This window comes from Tursiops truncatus, chromosome 2 (genome assembly GCF_011762595.2).
Source record: "Tursiops truncatus isolate mTurTru1 chromosome 2, mTurTru1.mat.Y, whole genome shotgun sequence".
In the NCBI taxonomy this organism is placed as follows: domain Eukaryota; kingdom Metazoa; phylum Chordata; class Mammalia; order Artiodactyla; family Delphinidae; genus Tursiops; species Tursiops truncatus.
The window spans coordinates 78,618,173-78,640,912 of record NC_047035.1 but is presented as its reverse complement, the minus strand read 5'-3'; the positions used below and the strand labels follow the sequence as shown (position 1 = coordinate 78,640,912).

At 35.3% G+C, this 22,740-nt stretch overlaps 2 protein-coding genes across 3 annotated transcripts in view; both read left to right on the top strand.

The window, feature by feature from the left end:
- The window catches only part of DPH6 (diphthamine biosynthesis 6), a 179,114-nt gene extending 166,961 nt beyond the window's left edge, over positions 1-12,153 (top strand). Inside the window, exons 7-9 of one of the 2 annotated variants that reach the window (XM_073800713.1) lie at positions 2,434-2,579; positions 9,254-9,341; positions 10,526-12,153. In XM_073800713.1, coding sequence (XP_073656814.1) covers positions 2,434-2,579; positions 9,254-9,341; positions 10,526-10,579 — 288 coding nt within the window. In that variant the 3' untranslated portion in view covers positions 10,580-12,153. The remainder of the gene's footprint in view (positions 1-2,433; positions 2,580-9,253; positions 9,342-10,525) is intronic. The other variant, XM_019935259.3, reaches the window with a different exon arrangement.
- Positions 12,105-22,740, top strand: part of LOC141278000 (uncharacterized) — a 263,850-nt gene continuing 253,214 nt past the window's right edge. The window contains exon 1 of the mRNA XM_073800715.1: positions 12,105-12,234. Within this exon, the coding sequence (XP_073656816.1) occupies positions 12,232-12,234 (3 nt within the window). The 5' untranslated portion in view covers positions 12,105-12,231. The remainder of the gene's footprint in view (positions 12,235-22,740) is intronic.

The window sequence follows — 22,740 nt, the reverse complement described above, 5'->3', positions numbered from 1 at the left end:
GTAGATATGAGTAACACTATCCTACATGTTTTAGAAAAGTAAATTGAATGTTGTGTACCACAAATATGTCTGTGGAATGTACACATCTGAATTCTCTACTACCTAAACTGACCCTTTTTTTATCACATGCATACATCATGTTTTTGTGCTACCAGGATGTTGATTTCTAACAGGGTGCTATGTCTTAGATAAAGAAAATGGCTTAAAGAAAGTGGCTAGCATAAACTTTGCTTCTTGAGGTCTCTCAGGACATCAAAGGGACTTGGAACTGGCTAAAAGTCAGCCAATAAAGATCGAATTTTCTAGATACTTGCATCTACTAGAGCTTGAAGCTAGTAGAGTTTAGAGGGGCTGCAAAAGACATCCTAAGGATTCACAGACTACTTCTTGGTTCATCAGCCATAAAAACCACTGGGCTCTTTACCCAAATTTCTTTACTTGGAATCTGTGTCCATGCTGCTGAACCAGTAGTAGTGGGGAGAAGAGATTGCACATATCATTTATAGAAGCAACATCACTGTTTCATCATATTGTGGTATTAAAATATAAGGTGCAGTATATTTAGGAAGCTTCCGGAGACCAGGGACATTGTCTTGTTTACTTTTGGATCTTTTTCATCTAGCAAGGCCTGCCAAATAATCACTGTTAAATAAATATTTGTTGAAGAACTGATTGGATGAATATTATGGAAATATTTTACATGAACTGGAAATATCACTGAATGCATCCATATTTTAGATTTCCTAGTACTATGTTGGATTAACATAGCAGCTCGCATTACTTTTACTAGGGACTAATAAAAGGATATCAGTAGGATAACAGCCATGCCAACTTTAATTTTAAAAAATCCAGTTATTCTTTGGTGGTAGATTATAGAAGTTTTGCAAAGCTTCAGTGAAAGATTTTCTAATAAAAGGAAGCCAGTGATTGTTAAGGTATACTCCCACATAAGAAGACTGTCCATAAAGGTGAGAGTAGAAGGTTCACTTGGTAGACAGTTGCTAGAATGGGAAGACCAGTGAAGGGAGATCAGCACAGAAGGGGTCAGGCACTAGCTGACAGGACAAGGAAACACCCCTGAAATCCACATCCCATTATTATTCCTACATTTTTTATTGCAAAGCAGACATTAATTTAATTTGGTTTACCACAGTAATGTATTCCTGTTATCTGCTCTCATAAGGACCAGCTGCCGTAATTCTGCCTTGCTGATTCCCTACTTCATTTATCCACTTTGCTCATGTGAGTTCTTATAGAAAATGCCACCCCATTTTCTTTCCTTCACTTTTCTTGCTGTTTGCCTTTACAGGTCATCCACATTACTATTGATCCTTAGAGGGAGTAGTAGAATTTTCATAGATGTGTGCTTTAAATCCCGAAGGGCACGTAGTCAACAGTTGAAATGTAATGGATTTGGAATGGTAGCACAACCACAAAAAAAAACCAAATAAATAAATGTGTAACTGTGCAGGTAAAACCAAAGACTTAGGCCACAGTCCCAGCACTGGCAGTAACAGAGAACATCAATGGAGTCGCTCTTCCTTTGGGCTGGAAGAGACTGTAAGCAGGGAAAGCTATGAAATTCAGAATGAAGGAGATGGAATCATAGTGCTAAAACCTCCACACGAGAGCAGGAAGATTCTATGGCAAGCCAGTGAGAATGCTCCCCAGCACTGATTCCAGCCATGTACCAACCAGATAAGAGATGATTTTACTCTCAGTATCATTTAAATAACACAGCTTATATTCAGTGCAAAGCACAGGGAATTTTTTTGTTTCTTTGCTTATTTACTTGTGTGTTTTAATTTCAGGTTTAATCAGACAACATTATAAGCTATCCCAGCCTTTCTGGGAGTTATACTTTCCTAGGGCTTGTCTGCAGCATTGGAACTTCATGAGTTCTTGATTCCCTTGGAACTTTACTATTAATAATAACCTTAAGCATAATAACCATGTTTATGGCTTCTTTGTGTGCACAGGCCCAAGGAAAGGCCTTAGATTACATTCTCTGTGTCTCTGAGAAATGCTCTAAACACAACATTTTTTCCCCTTCTACATGTACGTCAAAGGGCAGGGGAAAGCACAGTTTGGCTGCATATATTCTCATTTACTGCGTAATTACTTAGTATCTTTCCCCCTTAGCCTCCCTTTGAAGCTAAAGCTAGTGGCATTCCTAAACTTTATAGTAATCTTTACGCTTTCTCATTATACACAAAAATGTTGGTCGCTTACATCTTTTTATAAGGGTTTGGTGATTATTAAAAATGCTATGCTTTATGATAACATTTTTCATATGGTTTTAAACACATATTAAGCAGAAATATACAGTTATTTTCCTGTAGCTCACCATCTATTTTGGAATTAAAGTTTCTGGCATGGATATTTTTTAGGACAAAATAAGTTAAGTGAACATTTTTGCTAACTAATTTTAAGATTCCTGTTTCTTTCCTTCTTTTTCTTTTTCTTTTCTTCCCCTATTTTCAGCTTTCTAAGAAGTACGGAGTCCATGTTTGTGGAGAAGGTGGAGAGTATGAAACGTTCACTTTGGACTGCCCTCTATTTAAGAAGAAAATAATTGTGTAAGATATCATTTCAGCATTTTCTTCCCCTTCCTCAAATTTAAGTGATGGAAGCAACGTAACATTAAGCTGGAGGCAACTTTTGTTAAGAGAAATAGAACATGTCCTCCAAGTTCACAAACACTCAATTTGTTTAATACCAGTGAAGTTGTCTGAATACCTAAATCAATACATGACAAGACGAGGCCTTCATAGAAGCCTATAAACTTTTTAGACATTGCACTTTCATTTACTTGCTGATTATGGCCTACAGTAAAACTGGTACCTACACACTGACACTTTTATCCTTTCATGAAGTGTGAATTGCCTGTGTTATTTATCTTTCATTACAGCTACATTTGATAAACTGCCACATCAGTAGCCTCTGGGTTCCATTAACTCCGTTCTCTTTTTCCTTTTTCTTGGCTTTAATAACTTAGAATGGTAATACTAAACATTTCTCTTCAATTATTTGGGGTTATTTTTACATATAAACTTTGTTTTTAAATGAATTCTGTTTTTTGGTGAATAGTGTGATTTCTTTGCCATAAATTGTTAAAATTCGTGTAGCAAAAAGTAGGAACTTTCTTCAGTTTGTTAACATTATTATCCATACTCTAATTTCTATCACTCCTCTCATATGCTAAGAGAGCACTTCATTTGCTTTTCCTAAGCTCTTCAGCTTCTTGAAAAGGTTGTCAGAATTATGCTTGATTTCAGAAACCTCATCTGGTGAAAGACTAGAATTTTGTATCGAATGGACAGCTTTAATATTTTCAACACTGAAAGGTGACTTCTTTGTACATATTAATAATGAGGGAAAGAATGTTCTGAGAAGTTAAGACAACTCCAGGTGAATTTTCTAAAAGTTACATTTATCTTGGGTAACATAGCCAAGACCTTTCCATTACCCTGTGCAATATTCACCCACTCTTGCTTCTCTCATTTCTTCTAATTTGTTTTCCATTAATAATCATCGAACATAATAATAATATATTTGGCAAATATATATCAAGTACCTATTATGTCTAAAGCATTCTACTGGGCACCACTGATGTTGAAACATAGTTCCTGTCTCCAGAAGGGTGGAAGGAAGACACACCTGCATAAAATTGTGACACAAAATGGTAGAGGATAAGAGTCAGAAGAATAAGTTCATAAACGAGAGGTATTTCTTGTGGCTTCAGTGATCACAGAACAATTCATTGAATGAACTGTGCCTTAGGTATTACTTCTATGAAATAATACTGTTTGGTTACTTAAGAAAAACATTTCCATGCTAGGGTGAAATTATAGTATAATAGGAAACTTGCAATATACTTACTAAACTAACCAAATTAGAAAAAAATAAAAAGCACAATAAGAGAAAGAAGGCCAAAGAATAATACTCTTCCTGTTCATTGCACAACTTGAGGTCCTGGAGCACCCAGAACTCTTTATGGACAACATAGAATTATAAGAAATGTGCTGCTTTACACTACATAACCATAAGGTTTATTTATCATAGTACTTTAGACCTGAAAAATGAATCTTTCACCTCATCATTGTGTAGATAGAGAAACCTCAACCTGACTGAGGCAATGACATGATGGGAGTTAATCATGCTGTTGAAGAGAAAGATGTCAGGGAAGGTGTATTAGAACCCTCTAGTGCCAAAATGAGCTGTTCAATTGAACTGGATAATCATTTGTTGAGGATAATTATGTGGGTGGAACTCTGCAAGCTGCCACCCTGCTCTGTAAAAGTTCTTCTGTAAGAATGCAGAGGCACATCAGCAATACTGGAAGTGCTAACATACGCGTGTGTACCTTGAGAACAGAAGGGGAAGAACTGACATTTCTTTCTTACTCAGTTATCAGCTACTCACTAATCTGATTCTGATGCTTAAGCGCGTTCTTTGATTTTTTTCTTCATAGGTTCTGCCTCACCTCAGCTTCATAACTTTCTTATTCGATTTCTTTTTGCTAGATTGCCTTCCCATTTATCCCCACTTTGCTAAATCCTTCCAATTTTAAAGGCTTTGGTTGTTACTACTTCCAGTGCTTGTCCTCATATCTGAACTCTCAGAACACACAGTAGTAGGCACTGATAAATGTTAAATATCATGGAATTAATTTTTCATTTATTGTTTAGTTTTAAATATCCTATTTCACTTTTATGTATTCCTTTCTTAGGTTATAACTAGAGCTTGTAGTAGTTGAATGGAAAAAGAATGTCACCTATTATATACAAAATCTTTCCTTCTCTTTAAAATAGAAAATGTCCTTATCATACCTGTCTGATAAGCACTAAATGTGATGATGTGAATGAATATGCATTGCACATTCTAAAACTGTATATAAATTAAAGTTATTTTATTTAGAGATAGTTTTCCATGTGACACAATTAAAAGATAAGTTTAGACCTGGTAACTACTTGTTAACAATTGACAGTTAATCTTACTGGATCCTGTCAGTTAGAATGTGTTTGGGGGGACAAAGTTAATAATTTCTCCTGTTATATTTGACATAGTAGTGATCTTCCACAGTTAGCATACAACTAGTTGATTATTAGGAATCCCCTTTTCAATGCCTAATTCAAATTTTATGTTAGAAAAGGAGACTATGAGGAGAAAAAATAAACTTTTGCATGCAAAATGATTTGATTATAATTAGGTGTGGTTTTTTTTTTTTCAAAGACACAGATAGAATCTCTTGTATAATGAAATAATTTAGACAAATTAGGGTGGTTCTAGAAGTTTATTATGAGATACATTTTGCCCCGAATTCCAACTAACATTTTTAGAATCTTGTAGGAAACACTAGTATAACAGTCTTTGTGTGGAAGTAATCTTTTAAATTTTTGACTAGAACATTTTACAGTTTACTTTTCACATCAATTAGGATGTGACTACTTACCTCTAGATGCAAATTTTTAGATCAGAAAATGAGGGGTTTTTCCTGAGGAGCCTTGACAAAAAGAATTGCAGCCTAGTCTTTAAGAATAGAGGACAACTGTAGGTCCTCAAATAAAAAACTTACTTTCTCGGTGTCCCTGGTGGCGCAGTGGTTAAGAATCCACCTGCCAATGCAGGGTACACGGGTTCGAGCCCCGGTCTAGGAAGATCCCACATGCCGCGGAGCAACTAAGCCCGTGAGCCACAACTGCTGAGCCTGCGCTCTAGAGCCCGCGAGCCACGACTACTGAGCCTGTGCACCTAGGACCTATGCTGTGCAACAAGTCACCACAGTGAGAAGCTCGCGTACCACAACAGAGTGCCACCCCCTGCTCGCCGCAACTAGAGAGAAGCCCGCGCGCAGCAATGAAGACCCAACGCAGCCTAAAAGAAATATTTTTTTTTTAAAAAACCTACTTTCTTTTTATTTCTTACTTTGAAATATATGTGTAGGCATATCAAAAGTAAGAACTAAAACATGGGGAATATAGCCAGTATTTTGAAAATAAAGTAAGAACTAAAATCCCAATGTATTAATGAAGGTGATAATTTTCTTCTCACTGTTAATGAACACAATTTTAATGTCAATCTTTGATACAACCCCATATTTCCATTTGAATTGTCAATATTAATGTACTACTGCTACAGAGTTCCTGTGTATGGGATGGATGGATGGATAGAAGAAACAATGGGAAGGAAGGAGGGATGAAAAGAAGAACTAAATTCTATGATTAAAACACTATGCTCTCATTTTCCCCACTTACTCCTCGTTTCTACCTATTCAAGACAGAACTCAGCCCAGAGCATCATAATATGGCATTTAGCCGTGAGAATGAATCAAGTACTTTCCTTGTCTGCCTTCTCATATCTATTCTGTATCACTTGGGAATTTATTAGAATTTATGAACCATTTTCCTTGTATTTAAATTTATATAATTATTTTTATTATGCTAGAGATAACCATATATTGTTATTGGTATACATGTATGCTTATGTTCATGTATCCATATATATACAGTATGCATGTATGAAAATGTACGTATTCGTGTGAAGATTGGTAATTGAAAAATCAGTGTGGGTTTTTGATAGTGTCAATAGTTACTGTGTAAATGTAAAGATACTTAACAAAGTTAAACTATACAGTTATTTGTTTATTCAACAAATAATTGAAAATAAGGCAGTGTATTCTGCACTGAGCCAGAGGTGGAGTGTGGGGAGACAGGCAGACAAAGATGAACAAAACCTGGTCCCTCTCTAAGAAGGAAGACAAGCACACAGACACATAATTATAATATAGTGGATGTGTTATGAAAGGCCTGTAAATGCATTACCAAAGCACATAAAGCAGAAAACTAGCACTGTCTGAAGATGTCAGGCAAGACTTCACGGAAATGATGTTGGAAATGTCTTGTGAGGATAAGTGTGAGCCCACGGGGAATATCTGCATGCAGTTGTCTTTTCAGAGGGGAAGTAGGAACCAAGACCATGGCTGAGCCTCAAGAGAAAATTCAGTATTTTGAAGTGAGAGGGTTAGGGCCTGATCTCTCAACTTGAGAGAGAGCCTATAGTCAGGGAAGAGAGACTCAGACCTGACTCAGCTAGCTGCCCTTTTGAAGTCGTAACTAGGGATAAGCCTAACGCAGCAGTGAAAGGGAGCATGGGATCCAGCTCTTGGCTACTGAGAAACCTCAGTTGTGTAAGAGGAAGGGGCTGCACTGATTACTTGTATTAATAGGGAAAGAGGAGGAGGGTAGCCAACTGGAAAGCATTTTTGCTGTTGTAGAGTTTTTCTTAATTTTCTGGGTCTCTCTGAGGGTATTCCAGCAGATTCTGCTCTAGGTTTCAGAGAAATCCATGAAGCAGACAGAAACCAGAGACTCTTGAAAGTTGAGTTTCAGGTGAGTTTATGAAAGAAAAGCAGAGCAGTAGTGGCATTATTCTGTTTGAAGCTAAAAGCCATTTATTTGAATCTATTATCTGTCTCCCAGTTGATTCTGGCTTTGTATAACTGAATGAAATGACGTTAGTCAATTAGAGATTATGGATTTAATAGAATCCATAAAAACCATATTCCTCTTCACTTAGTGTTCAGAATGTTATATATTTTCTCTGGATAACAATCTTGGTTCAGAATGCAGTAATTGTATCAATTAAGTGAGCTATTTGCTGTCAATCTTCTGTTTCTAGTGGGAATAACTGTCAAGAGAAAGGAGGGCCCGAAACCCTTTCCACTGACACATCACTGGTTCAGGTTAATCATGGTTTTGGTGTACCCATTGTCAAGGATATCAAGACCAAGCTGCCTACATCAGGCATTATTGAGGCTCAGGATCGGTTTCCAAAGCTGGGATTGGGAACATAGAGATTGAAATTTAATGTAAGAATGAGGTCATACACAGGAACTAGAATTTGAATCTATTGAGGAACCAAGATAGGACCAGAACAGACAACTCAGGAGTAAATAGACAAGACGACTAGACTAGAGTTAACAAGGCAGAGAGACAGGTGGTAGAAAGCAAGAGGGTCTCCTCTTTTCTTTCTCTTTCTCCTCTTGCTCATTATACATTGAGGCATCTTTCGGTTAGGTAGTCTGTGAAGGCAGGTTATTACTTACTTTCATGATCCCGATTATAATGTTTTTCTTTTAAAGTCATAGAAGCCTGTTTTAATGTAATTTTTTAAAGCACTAACAAGATACGTATTTGATACTAACGGTTCATGAATAGTAGTTGATTTTTTTTTTTTACCATCAAACTTTTTTCTCTATCTCTGATCTTTCAAGTGAAAAAGTAAGCATATTTTGCACATGAAAATTTAATATATCGGATCCTAGTCTTTTGAGATTTCTTCTATTGTCGCTAAATAACTTTGCATTACAAAAGTTAATTCAAAAATATTTTACATTAGTGGAAAAGAATCAAAGTAAGAATTTATTTTGCTGAACAACAATGGTTAAAGTGCTAACAATGTACTAATATAAACATTGGAACTAGTTCCTAAGGCATTAAAGAGACATGAGAAATTTCTGCTTTTAGGATTTGAGTTAAAATACAAAAACACTATTGCTTTCTTAATAAACAACAATAAAAAATAATTAATTATTAGAACTTCACACATAATCTTAGTTATTCATATGTGCTTTACAGGGTATCTTTGATAAAAGTTGAGTTAATTTACATGTATCCATATGGTGCCAGCAAGCAGTTCATACTGTTTTACCTGAATGTGGTAATTGCTATGTCAGACAATCAATTTTAATAACAATGATATTGCAGTGTGAAGAGTTCATCTAGAGCTTAAAACCATCACCAGTACTGCCTTTGTGAAGGATAATTGAGATTTTGTGTGAAACACTGGATGAATTACCTCTTGAAAATGAAAAGAATAATGAAGATAAAGCACTACTGTTTAATGGTAGCCCATACCAACCAAATTTGTGAAAATGAAATTGAAGTTTCAAGTTGTAAAACTGTTCGGAGAGCTTTGAGTGAACCTGAAAGTTGAACTGTGTGTCCTCATAAAGATGAAAAGGTCTTTACTTATTTTTGAAAGTTTAATATTCTCAATCTTTTCCCCAATTAAATATTGGATTATTAAAAGTAGATGTTAATCGTTAATTATGTAGTAAATATGTATACAATAGTATACTAGTGGAAATAAATGAGGATTTTTGGTCTTTTCTAGTCACTAGTAGGAGCAACTTGCCACAAAACAGATTTTGCATAGTAGATAAATGTATTATAACATTTTTTTATTTCAGAGATTCATCAGAAGTAGTCACACATTCAGCTGATGCATTTGCACCTGTGGCTTACCTACGCTTTTTAGAATTGCACTTGGAGGACAAGGCAAGTAAATCTAATTCACAGTGATTTAAAGAGAAAATTGAGATATGTGCATTGTCTCTATAGATGTAATTCTATAACAACAAATGAAAGGGTAAAAAAAAGTGATTTTTTTCAAATCCTCAATCAGTAACTAAGAATTCTGCAGATGTTTATAGTTTTAAGAGCTGTATATTATGTAAAAGATATTACATAGCTGAAGAGTTTGCAGTTCATTTGAAAAGGGAATCATATATACATTAATCAAGGAGAAGACAGGACGGTGTATAACCAAATATTAAATCATCTAGAAAATTAAGAATTAGGTTATTGAGCATCAGCCTTAGGGGAAAGGTTTGAGGATAAATTGGATCTTCATTATACAAAGTTTAAGAGGAGAAGAAAAGGACAAATTAAACCTTTTCCAAAAATATACAGGGGAACAGTCGTACAAATGAAAGATGGAAAATGAAGCAAAAAGTGTGATAGTTTTATTTTAAATACATTGATTGTCAAAACACAGCAGAAGTCAATTTTAAAATGTTTTGTGGAATAGTTAAGGTCTAGATTAGACCCTGTGATTAAAAGCTCTGCTCCTTGAGGCATAAATGATTGGAAGAAGTCTGCATCTTTCGTGTTCTGTCATCAAGTGTCTTGAGGCACACCCACAGTCATATATATGATAGAGAATCTGAAGAACCAAGAGAATCAATGATTGGCAAAGGAAGGAGAAAAATGGGAACCCCAGTAATCTCTCAATCAGCAAGAATTTCTAAAAGTAGAGAATAATATTTGGAGCCATTTCTCTAGAAAAACTACAAAAGACAAGGTTGAAAAGAGGTCATTGAATTGGGCTGAAAGATGACTATTGGTGACCTTTTACCAAAAAACTGGTAAACCTCAAGAGAATGAAGCGAAACTATCCAGACATCTTTCAGACCCACTGAAAGGAGCCTCTCCTAGGTCTCTGCTACTTTTGCTGCCATGGGCACACACAAAAAAATCAAAACCACCAAATTCTGGTTTAAATACATTAGCCATTGTATGTTCATCTCTACCTAAATAGCTCAGTATTCACACTATTTTGGTATTGCTTTGTTCTTCTCTATCCATTTTCCCTCTTGCAGAAAAGAATATTACTTCTTTAAGGTGCAGTACTCACTGACACTGAATAAATATGGTGCATTTCCTTTTTTTTTTTTCCTTAGGTGTCCCCAGTACCTGACAACTGCAGAACATCTAATTACATACATAACTCTTGAAAAGCATTTTTGTTACTAAGCTGGTATTTTTATATTTTAAAAATCACATAGCATTTTCTCAATTATTATGTCCCACTTTTTTCATTACATTTTTTTATTCTTAGAAATATTTATCTTTATCAGAAGTTGATAGAACCATTGATTAATTGGTTAACACATCCAATCCATGATCTCTGTGATTGGTACCTTCTTTTTTCCCCTTTTACTTCATCTGAAATCCTCATTTCTGTAACATTTCTTTGCTTTCATCACACTGGTTTATTTTCCTCTTTCTTGTTCCTGCTTTCATCTCTGCCTATAGTATCCTGATGCAAAGGCAATTGAAAATGAGGATGAAAAGATAGTCACTGTATTTAGCTAATCAAGTTTATTCTACCGGGCATCACCATTTTTGTTTTGAATATATTAATTGTTTCAACATTATTGGACAATCAAGAAGAATACCATTAACTCTTACTGGTTGTTTTATAACTGATTAAAAAATGTAGTTTTTCGGTATTACCTATGCTGACTTCAGACTACTTTTAGAGTTTGCAGCAAAATTGAGCAGAATGTACAGAGAGTTCCCACATATGCACAGCCCCCCCAGCTGTCAACATCCCACACCGCAACAGTACATTTGTTACAATCAAGGAATTTACACGGACACATCAGTTATTACCCAAAGACCATAGTTACATGATGAGTCACTCTTGGTGTTGTACGTTCTGTGGGTTTGGACAAATGCATAATGACTTGTATCTACCATTATAGTATAATACAGAATAGCTTTGCCTATTCATCCTTACTTTTCCTCTAACCCCTGGTAACCTCTGATGTGTTTACTCTTGCCATAGTTTTGCCTTTTTCACAACATCATGTAGTTGGAATCATTTAGTATGTTGCCATCTCATATTGGCTTCTTTCACTTACTAATATGCATTTGGATTCCATTGTGTCTTTTCATGGTTTAACAACTCATTTCTTTTTCTTTTTTTCTTAAGACATTTTTTTAGAGCAGTTTTCGGTTCACAGAAAAATTGGAGGGCAAGTACAGAAATTTCCCATTTACCCCCTGCACCCACATATGCATAGTCTTCCTCATTATCAACATCCCTCCCCAGAGGGGTACATTTGTTACAATTAGTGAACCTACATTGCACATTGTAATCACTCAAAGTTCATAGTTTACATTACAGTTCACTCTTGGCTTTGTACATTCTATAGATTACATGTATCCATCATTATGGTATCATACAGAATATTTTCACTGCCCTAAAAATCCTCCATGCTCCACCTTTCATCACTTAACTACCTCCAACCCCTGCAACCACTGATCTTTTTATTATCTCCATAGTTTTGCCTTTTCCAGAACATCATATAGTTAGAATAATATGGTATGTGCCATCTTTAGATTGGCTTCTTTGATTTAGTAATATGCATTTAAGGTTCCTGCATGTCTTTTCATAAGTTTTTAAATGCTTAATAATATTCCATTGTCTGGACATACCATAATGTATTTATCCTTTCACCTACTGAAGGACATCTTGGTTGCTTGAAGTTCTGGCAATTGTGAATAAAGCTTTTGTAAAACATCCATGTGCAAGTTTTTGTGTGGACATAAGTTTTCAACTCTATTGGGTAAATACCAAGGAGCATGATTGCTGGATTATATGGTAAGAGTATATTTAATTTTACAAGAAACCACCAAACTGTCTTCCAAAGTGGCTGTACTATTTTGCATTCCCACCAGCAGTGAATGAGAGTTCCTCTTGCTCCACATCCTTGCCAGCTTTTGGTGCTGTCAGTGTTTTGGACTTTCATCATTCTAATAGGTGTGTAATGGTATCTCATTGGTGTTTTATTTTTTTTTTTTAATATTTATTTATTTATTTGGCACTCAGGATCTTTGTTGCCGCCTGCGGGATCTTTTAGTTGCAGTGCTCAGGATCTTGAGTTATAGCATGTGAGCTCTTAGTTGTGACATGTGGGATCTAGTTCCCTGACCAGGGATCAGACCCAGCCCCCTGCGTTGGGAGTGTAGAGTCTTAACCACTGGACCACCAGGGAAATCCCCTCATTGCTGTTTTAATTTGCATTTCCCTCATGACGTATGACATGGAACATCTTTTCATGTATTTATTTGCTATCTCTGTATCATATTTGGTGAGATGTCTGTTTAGATCTTTTGCCAATTTTTTATTTGAACTCTCTGTTTTTTATTATTGAGTTTTTAGCAGTTCTCTATATATTTTGGAAATAGTTCTTTATCAGCTGTGTCTTTTGCAAATATTTTCTCCGAGTCTATGACTTGTCTACCCATTCTTTTTCCAGTGTCTTTCACAGAGCAGAAGTTTTTAATTTTAATGAAGCCCAGCTTATTAATTATTTTTTTCCTGGATCATGCCTTTGGTGTTGTATCTAAAAGTCATCACCAAACCCAAGGTCATCTAGGTTTTCTCCTATTTTATCTTCTAGGATTTTTATGGCTTTGCATTTTACAATTGGGTCTGTTATCCATTTTGACTTAATTTTTGTGAAGGGGTATTAGGTTTGAGTCTGCATTCATTTTTTTAATGTGTGCGTGTCTAATGGTTCTAGCACCATTTGTTGAAAAGACTATACTTTCTCCATTATATTGCCTTGCTCCTTTGTCTGTAGTTGTGTGGACCTGTTTTTGAGCTCTCTATTCTGTTCCATTGATTTGTTTGCCTATTCTCTTGCCAATACCGCAAAGTCTTAATTACTGTAGCTTTATAGTATGTCTTCAAGTCAGATAATGTCAGATTCTGACTTTGTTCTTCTCCTTCAATACTGTGGTGACTATTCTAGCTAGGTCTTTTACCTTTCCATATAAACATTAGAGTCAGTTTTTTGATATCCACAAAATAACTTGCTAAGATTTTGAATGGGACCACATTGAATCTATAGATCAAGTTGGAAAGAACTGACATCTTAACAATATTGAATCCTACTATCCAAGATCATGGAATATCTATTTATTACATTCTTCTTTGATTTCTTTCATCAGAGTTTTATGTATATATGTATATGTATATGTGCTTAAGACATCCTTTTTAATGTTCATCGTTCTAAATCAGTTAAATGTTGCCTCCTTTAGGACTTTTTTTTTTCTTTTTAATATCAGGCTTTGAGACGACATTCTTAGGGTGAATCAGGAAAGAAATAAGAGTTCCTTTCCCAGAAATTTTATTACATCTCAATGGATTGGGTAAAGCATTGGCCAAGTCACCAGCTTTACTCCAGAGCCCACGCAGGTAGTAGAGAAGGGGATTCTATAGAGGGAAAACAAAGTATAATTAACAAAAGAAAGATGAATAAATGCTAGAGGGCAAAAATGATAGATACTCTTTCACATGTTTTATCAAATTCACATTGTTATCTTAAACTCATAATAACAAATTAATTAACACTCTACCCCAAATAATAGTGAGACCTCAAATGTATACTTTGAATACCACTCTGAAAATCCGTCCGTATCTGTTCCCTAAATTCCTTTAGTTTCTACTCACTTTATAACACATTTGCAATCTAGCTTGACCTCAATTACTTTGATGTTGGTCTTTTCTGTCTTCGTAATTGTTAATCATTTTTCCTGATAATATTGACTAACATCTCCTCAGAATTTTTTCCTATAATGTGTATATGTCATTGTACTATTCTGACTTTCCTTCCAGTCTCTCAAGATTTCTTATCTTCTTCAATAGCTTCTTTGCTTCTTACCTTCAACATATATATATATATATATATATATATATATATATATATATGCCTCAAGTTCTTTTTATGGCTCCATTTTATTCTTTGTCAGTGTTTTCTCTGACAAAGACTGTGTCTTCTCCCACAAGTTTACTTTTAACCTCTATGCAGATAATTCTCAAGCACTGTCTTTCTGGACTTTCTACTACTATCTTTTTTTTCCCCTTAACTCTACATCCTTATTTCTGACTGCCTGCCGGACATGACTGCCAATAAATATCAAGCTCATTATGTACAAACTTTGAAATCATTTTCCCCTCCAAGTGCACCTTTTCCTTGTTTGTTGTTATTTAACACAACTCTTTTCCCCCTAGTAACTCAGGCACAGAAAAAAACAAATCATCTCTTCTTTACCGTGGACATTCAATTGGTTATCTAATCCTTTATAAGTTAGTTTTAATGTCTTGTACACCAGCGGCCCCCAACCTTTTTGGCACCAAGGACCATTTTCGTGGAAGACAATTTTTCCACAGTTGGGAGTGTGGGTGATGGTTCAGGCAGTAATGTGAGTGATGGGAAGCAGTGGGGAGAGGCAGATGAAGCTTCACTCACTCGCACACTGCTCACCTCCTACTGTGTGGCCCAGTTCCTAACAGGCCACGGACTGGTGCTGGTCCATGGCCCAGGGGTTGGGGACCCCTATTGTACACTATTCCATCTCCGTGCCCATCTCTCTAGTTAAAGTTGTATCTTGCCCAAACTCTTGGACAAGATAGAACTTCTTTAAGTGGACTCCTTGCTTTTATTCTCCCCATATTCTACTTCATTGCCATATTAGATTTTTCTTTCTAGTTTTTGTTTCTATGCACAAAACTCCATAATGGCACTACATGGTTTTCTCAATAAGTAAGATGTTTAGCTATGACATGTTGCCATAACATCCTTTTTCAGTCTTTCTCCCAGGATTCCCCCACGTGTACCTTTGCTCTTGTAATACAGAACCATTGGAAAAGTCCCTTACCATGCCTTCTGCTTCTTTCCTCCCTTGCCTTTGCTTATTCTATCTGTCTTTTTTAACTGTTTACATCCTGTCCATGATGTATGACTGAATTCAAATACTCTTATACATTTAGCCACACCAGATGAACTGCCCTAATACTTTGTTCCTCTCTTGTGACCATTAATTTAAGCAGCTTATGTTATAGTTGTTTAAGGACTTATTATTTCTACTAGACTGTAAATTTCTTAAGGACTCTTCTTTTTTCATCTTCACACCCCCTACAACAGCAACTAGTTCTGCAATAAGAATTTTTTAATTTAACTGATTGTTATTTTCATACTTCATTTTTTTTCTTACAAAATTTTATAGACGTGCTTCCATTTCATGTTGCATACCATTTAATGAAAGTCACGTTCTTGTTTATTTTTCTTTTATTCTGTTAGAGAAAAATGCTCCAAGCAAACTGGAGCATAAAATACAGCCTTTAGAGAGGTTGTTAGTGTAAAATTTATCACTAAGATTTGCACTTTATATATAACGACCCTTAAACTTTTCTATTGAATAATTAACCTATTTAAATGTTACCTTTAAGTTAAAATATTTATTTATGTGAGTGTAAAAATTATATCAACTAAACATGGGATCCCAAACAAAATAACTGAATAATGAAAAGCTCCAGGTTAAAAATGGGGAAATATATTAAAATTTCTTTTGGGGGCTCTGACTTTATTGCTTATGGCAAACTTGATGCTAAAATGAACCATACATACATCACTACTCTGACAGGCTTGAGAAAATGAAAAATACAAAGCTTTACATAAATCAGCCAACAGATCATATTAAAATGCATAATCTTTAACAGAAGAATAAAGACTTTTAACAGTTCAGAAACTCTTCCTTCCTTATGTAGTTGTTTTAGATTTTTCAAACAGCTTTATGAGAAATAATATTTCAAATTAATTATTGGCAAAGCCATTGCATTCATTAAGAGACAAGGTTCATGGAAATTTAGCTCCAATTTTACTAACGTACCCTAGTATCACTTAGTACTTAATTTTGTTTTTTGTTGAAATAACCCATGGGACAATTATATATTTTATATAATTATAAAAGCTCATATTCGTACTAGTTGTAACTTTTAAAGACATCATAATTTCCTGGACCATTCTTGGTCTTTCATTTTATTTTGCTTTTTTTCAGAAACCTCATCAAATATCTTGAAAAAATTTATAACATTAAATCATCTCTCTGCTTTTATTTTTCTCTTCAATCCAACAGATATCTGTGAGCACCTACTCTATTTAAAAAACTGTTAGGCCTACATGGAATTGACTATAATTATGGACAGAATACAGCATAATTCTAATTCTGATTTTAAATTGAAGTTATTATGAGTAATCATTATTCCCAGCATTATGATTACAATAACAGTTCACTAGCCTGGCTAACCTGAACTGAAGTTATGGCCATAATATATTGTTGATTCAAGGTGAAAAGTAATGTGTGGGATATGAACTTGTTTTTCTAAAATATAGTGGTGGAGACAAGGAGCTTATATATTTAATTATATTTGATTAAGGATAGTAAGATGTAAGCACATAATAACCAGACTGATCATATTGGTTTCTTTGGGGAAAGGGAGCATGAAGGGGAAAAACAGAGAGAAGCTTAATTCTTTATATATCTGTAATTGTGACTTCTTACAATGAGCATATATTTTTAAATTTTAAAATATTTGATTAAGAAAATGAGGCAAATGAGTTCATCAGTGCTAAATGAGTATTTAAATGTTATTCTACAGTGTTTTAGTAGTCTCGGTAGAAAGAGATGCACTAGAGCCCTTTAAAACTTTCCATATAACTTAAGTGAAAACAGTACCCACGATGTGGGTTGAAATCTAGTTGATCCTATAGTAAAGTCTAAGCAGTGAGTCTTGGGGCAATAAATAAATAAATAAAGACTAAAAGTATTTGGATGGTTGGCCTTTTGATTATGTTGTGCATGGGAGTTTACTCTCACAGCTCATAGACGCATGTATAAATTTGAAGATCCCTGCCATGGAGATATGCTGCCACAGTCTCTATACCACCTCAAAAATATTTCCTTACAGAGGGACGAAAGAAGGAGAAAGATAAAGGATGACTTTTATTCGTGAACATTTGGTTCAGCACAAATTTCCTACCACACCCCACCCTTTCCCCATCTTTTGCCCTCAAGCTAAAGAGCAGAAAACTGATCTGGTAGGAGGGAGCAAGGCATTCAGCAGGTTTTAAAACCTTATTCTATAAACCTTATTGATATAACTTGGGATTCAGGTAGATTTTGGCCTTAGGTACCGCTGTGCCATTGCTGCCATAAATGATCACTGGAGCAGATTAATAAATCAAGCATCAGATTCACCCAAGTTTAGAGAGCTACTTAACTCATTTCTGTCCCTAATGCATAGATTTCAGTAGTACCAACAATTTATCAGTGTGTCAGGAAGTCATGAATCAAACTGGGCAGTAGAAGAGATTTTGAACCCAAATCTTGATAGATTTAATCAGTTTGGGGCAGGATCATAAAAATAACCAATCAGTTGATTTCCTTCTCTTCCTTCAAATTCTAATTGACTGACTTTTTTTCTTTAATATTTACTTAGTTGTTGTGTTCTCCTGTGTAGCTTTTTGTTCTTGGTGTTGTTTTAAAAAATAAAGTTTCTGATTGGTGTTTTCATAAAGTTTCACTTTGATGATTTCTCATAAAAGAGGTGTGGCATACCACTTATTCATTTAATATATTTATTTGGTGCTTACATTTATATGCCTGACACTGTTCATTCAGTGGGGATACAATAGCGAATTGAACAACCAAAAATCATTTCCTTCGTGGAGCTTTTATCCTATGGAATGAGACAGATAAACAAATCAAATATATAAAATAGAGGGGATGGGGGGAAGTTGCCTCATTGCCCACAGAAATGAAGATTGTAGTTTATGGAATAAACATGATCTGAGAATCTTAGGCTGCTCTGGTGACAGGTTTAAACCCAGATTTAGGGTAGCAAGACTGGTTCTTTTGGTCATACCAGAGAGTGGTGGTGAGCTGTGAGTGGTTGGATTTGGGTAGGGAAAGGCTAAGAGTCTTGCCAGAAGCCTGTAGATACATCCAAAGAGTGATTCAGTGAATTAGAAGTCAAAAGAAAATATTCAGAATGAAGCATGGAGAGAAATAAAGAAAAATACACATTAGAGGTTGAGAAATAAAAATAGTGGAAAGGTCTAAAATGTAAAGTGTCAGAGAGGAGAGGTATAATAGGTAAAGTGCACAAATTGAGAAGATAATGGTTCAGAACTTTCCAAAATTAATTAAACACACTAAGGTACAGATTCAAGAAGTCTTATGAACCGCAGATGGAATAAAGAGAGATTCATATTTAGGTGTGTGATAATAAAATTGCTGGAAACAAAAATCAAAGAAAAAAATTGAAAATAATCAAAATGCATTTTTTAAAAGGCTACATTCAAAGAAGCAACTATTAGAATGAAACCTAACTTTTAAACAGAAAAAAAGGGAATCCAAAACAATGGAGTCATATTCTTGGTAGTGCTAAATGAAAATAACCATCATCCTAGAATCTGTAGCCAGCAAAAAATATCCTTCAAAAATTAAAGTGAAGGTACTTTCAGGATGATGGATATGCATTTGCCAGAACTCATTGGTAGAGCACTTATGGTTCATCCATTTCACTGTAATTTTTATCCTTAAGATATAAATATTTTAACTCTAGTTAAAAACATTTATGTTAAAACCTTAACATACTTTATTATGCTTTGGTGTGTCTGCTAGTAATAATTTTTCTAAGTTTTTGTTTAAAATTTCTTAACTTTATTTTTATTTTACTCCAACATTTTATTAAGGAAAATTGTAAACATACAGAAAAGTCTAAAGGAAGAAGAAATAAAGACCTTCCCAGTTAAAGAAAAACTGAGAGAGTTCTAGACTTGCCTTTCTTATGAGTATTGCTAAAGGGAGTTCTTCAAGTTGAAAAAAAAAAAAGACACTAGACAGCAACACTAAAGCATTTGAAAATGTAAAGCTCTCAAATAAAATGTAAATATATAGATGTATACAGAGTTTTATAATATTGTAATGGTGGTGTGTAAATTGTTTCTAATTCTGGCATAGAATATTATAAGTAAAATCATGAAAAGTAACTATAACTATAAAACTATGTTAGAGGATACAGAATATACAAAGATATAAGTTGTGACATCAATAACATAAGGTAAGAGAGAGGAAGTATAAAGGAGTAGAGTTTTATATGTGATTAATGTTAAGTTGTTATCAGTTTAAAGTAGATTGTTATAGATGTTTGATGCAGTCCCCATAGTAACCACAAAGAAAATTACAGAGAATGCACAAAAGAAATAGAGAAAGGAATCAAAGTGTGTCAATACAAAAAAAAAAAAAAAAAAAATCAAAACACAAAAGACAACTGCAAAAGAGGAAAGGGTGACAAAATAACTAGAAGACTAGAAGACATAAACAATTAACAAGATGACAATAGTGAATCCTCTCTACCACTAACTGCCTTAAATATAAATAGATTAAACTCCAAATCAAATGACATTGGGGAGGGTGGAGATCAAGATGGTGGAGTAGGAGGATGTGGAGCTCACCATCTACAAAACACCAAAAATTACATCTACATGTGGAACAATTCTCATGGAAAACCAAATGACATAGAGTGGTTAAATGTATTGAAAACAACAACAACAACAATATGCCCTTTATAAGAGATAACACTTTAAATCTAAGGTTATCCATAGGCTGAATGTGCAAGGATGAAACAAGGTATTCAATGAAAATGATAACTAAAAGAGAGCAGGAGTGGCCACACTTATATCAGATAAATAGATTTTTAAGTCAAAAACTGTCAAAAGAGACAAAGAAGAACATTTTATAATGATAAAACAGCAGCTCACCAGGACGTTATAACAACTATAAATATATATACACCTAACAGCAGAGCACCCAAATATATGAAGCAAACAGTGACAGAATTGAAATGAGAAATAGACAGTAACACAATGATGGTAGAGATTTCAGTCTCTCACTTTCAATAATGTAGAAATCAACCAGATTAAAGGTCTTGACGTATACTGTAGGAAACAGAGGACTTGACCTATACCGTAGACTAATTGGACCTAATAGACATTAAAATAACACTCCACCCAACAACAATAAATTATACATTCTTCTCAAACATACAAGGAACATTCTCCAGGATAGATCACTTGTTAGGCCACAAAACACTTCTTAACAAATTTAAGAAGATTGAAATCATACCAAATATCTTTTCCAACCAGAATGGTATGAAACTTGAGATCAATAACAAAACTGGAAAATTCACAAATATGTTGAAATTAAACAATACACTCTTGAACAACCCATGGGTTAAAATACACACACACACACACACACACACACACACACACACACACACACTCAAGAGAAATTAGAAAATATCTTGCGACAAATGAGAGTGAAAACAGAATGTACCAAAAATTGTGAAATGCAACAAAAGCAGTACCAAGAGGGAAATGTATAGTGGTAAACACATACATTAAAAACAAAGACAGGGTGATGTTAGCATCATGGCCGGGTGAGACACCCCCTTTGTTGCTCTCCTTTAATCTGCAACCAGTAAAACATCCACAAGTCAGCAAAGGTGGTTCTGCCTAACACACCAGAACACTGCAGAATTTTCACACATCTGTACATTTAAAGGTGGGTGGACTCCAGCACATGGGGGAGGCAAAACCAAGGGAACAGCAGAGGCAATGCCTCTTATCCTGGATCCTCAGCCACTATAGCTGAACCTGCAGCCCTAGCGAACCCAGTAGCAACAGAGGAGTAGCACACACAACTCTGTCCTCCTGGCCACAGCAGTACTTGTGGCCACAGGTAATTGGGCAAAAGTGGTTCAGGGCCTGTGACCCCATCTCTCCAGCCGATACAACCATGACTTAGGCCTTCCTGCTCCCCACCTTCAACAGTGGCAGCCACAAACTCAGAAACTCAAGACACAGCAGAGGCACTGACAACCCCAGCAACCCCCATCTAACCCCCTCCCTCTGCAGCAGTGGACTGTGACTCAGGAGATCCCCAACACAGGAGTAGCACCTGCCACCCCAGTGCCACAGATGCTGGCTCCAACAACAAGCAGTAACAAAGGGCACTAAACTACACCGCTGAATGACGGAGGCAGTGGAGGGTGGAGAGTGACATCTCTAAAGCGCAACCAGAGGCGGCCCAAGTAAGGAAGACCAAAACTTGTGCTATAGCACTGCCTACCGAGGAAAGAAAGACCTGTAATATCCAACCTGTTGAATCCGTTATTGGAAAAAAAAGCAAAAAAAGCTTTATTTAAAGAAGAAAAGTATTCACTACTTAAAATGAGTAACAAATCATCAAGCATCATAAAGCATCACAGTAACACTGTATCACAAAAAGAAAATGACACTTCTCCAGAAACCAAAAGTAAAGTCATGGAATATTACAAGCTAACTGATAGAGAATGCAAAATAGCTGTCATGAAGAAACTCAACAAGCTATAAGAAAACTCAGAAAGGCAGTTCCATGAGTTTAGGAGTAAAATTAATGAACAGAAGAAATAGTTTACTGAAGAGATTGAAAGTCTAAAAAAGAACCAAAACGAAAGTCTGGAGCTGGAAAACTCAATAAACAAGATGAAGAATGCATTAGAAAGCATTAGAAGTAGAGCAGGCCATGCAAGTGAGAATTAGTGAGCTCAGTGGCAGAACTACAGAAATGATACAAGTAGAAGAGGAAAGACAATTAAGATCTTTTAAAAAGTGAGGAAATTCTACAAAAGCTATCTGAGTCTTCTAGGTAGGGCACCATAAGGTCATAGGCATCCCAGAAGGAGAAGAGAGTTTTTGTTGTTGCTGTTTTTTAATAACTGAGAAATTCCCAAACCTGGAAAAGGAACTGGATATAAAAGTCCATGAAACTAAGAAAATACCTAGCTACCTCAACACAAAAAGACATTCTCTAAGATACAGTATATTAAAATTGTCAGAAGTCAATGAGAAAGAATTTTAAAGGCAGCCAGGGGAAAAAAGATGGTAACTTAAAAAGGAACCCTTGTAAGGTTAGCACATATGTCAGCAGAAACTCTACAGGCCAGGAGGGAGTGGAATGACATTCTCAAAATACTGAAAAATAAAAATTGGTCCACCAGGAATCCTCTATCTTGCAGTTTTAATTCAGATATGAAGAAGAAATAGTCTTTCTCAGACAAATAAAAGCTGAGGAAGTTCATCAACACTAGATCTGCCTTACAAGAAATGTTGGAAGAAGCTCTTCTACCAGAAACAAAAAGGCAAAAGTACACAAAACTTTGAGTAAAGTGATAGTCAGAAAATTGCGACTCTGTATCAGAATAAGTTTTTAA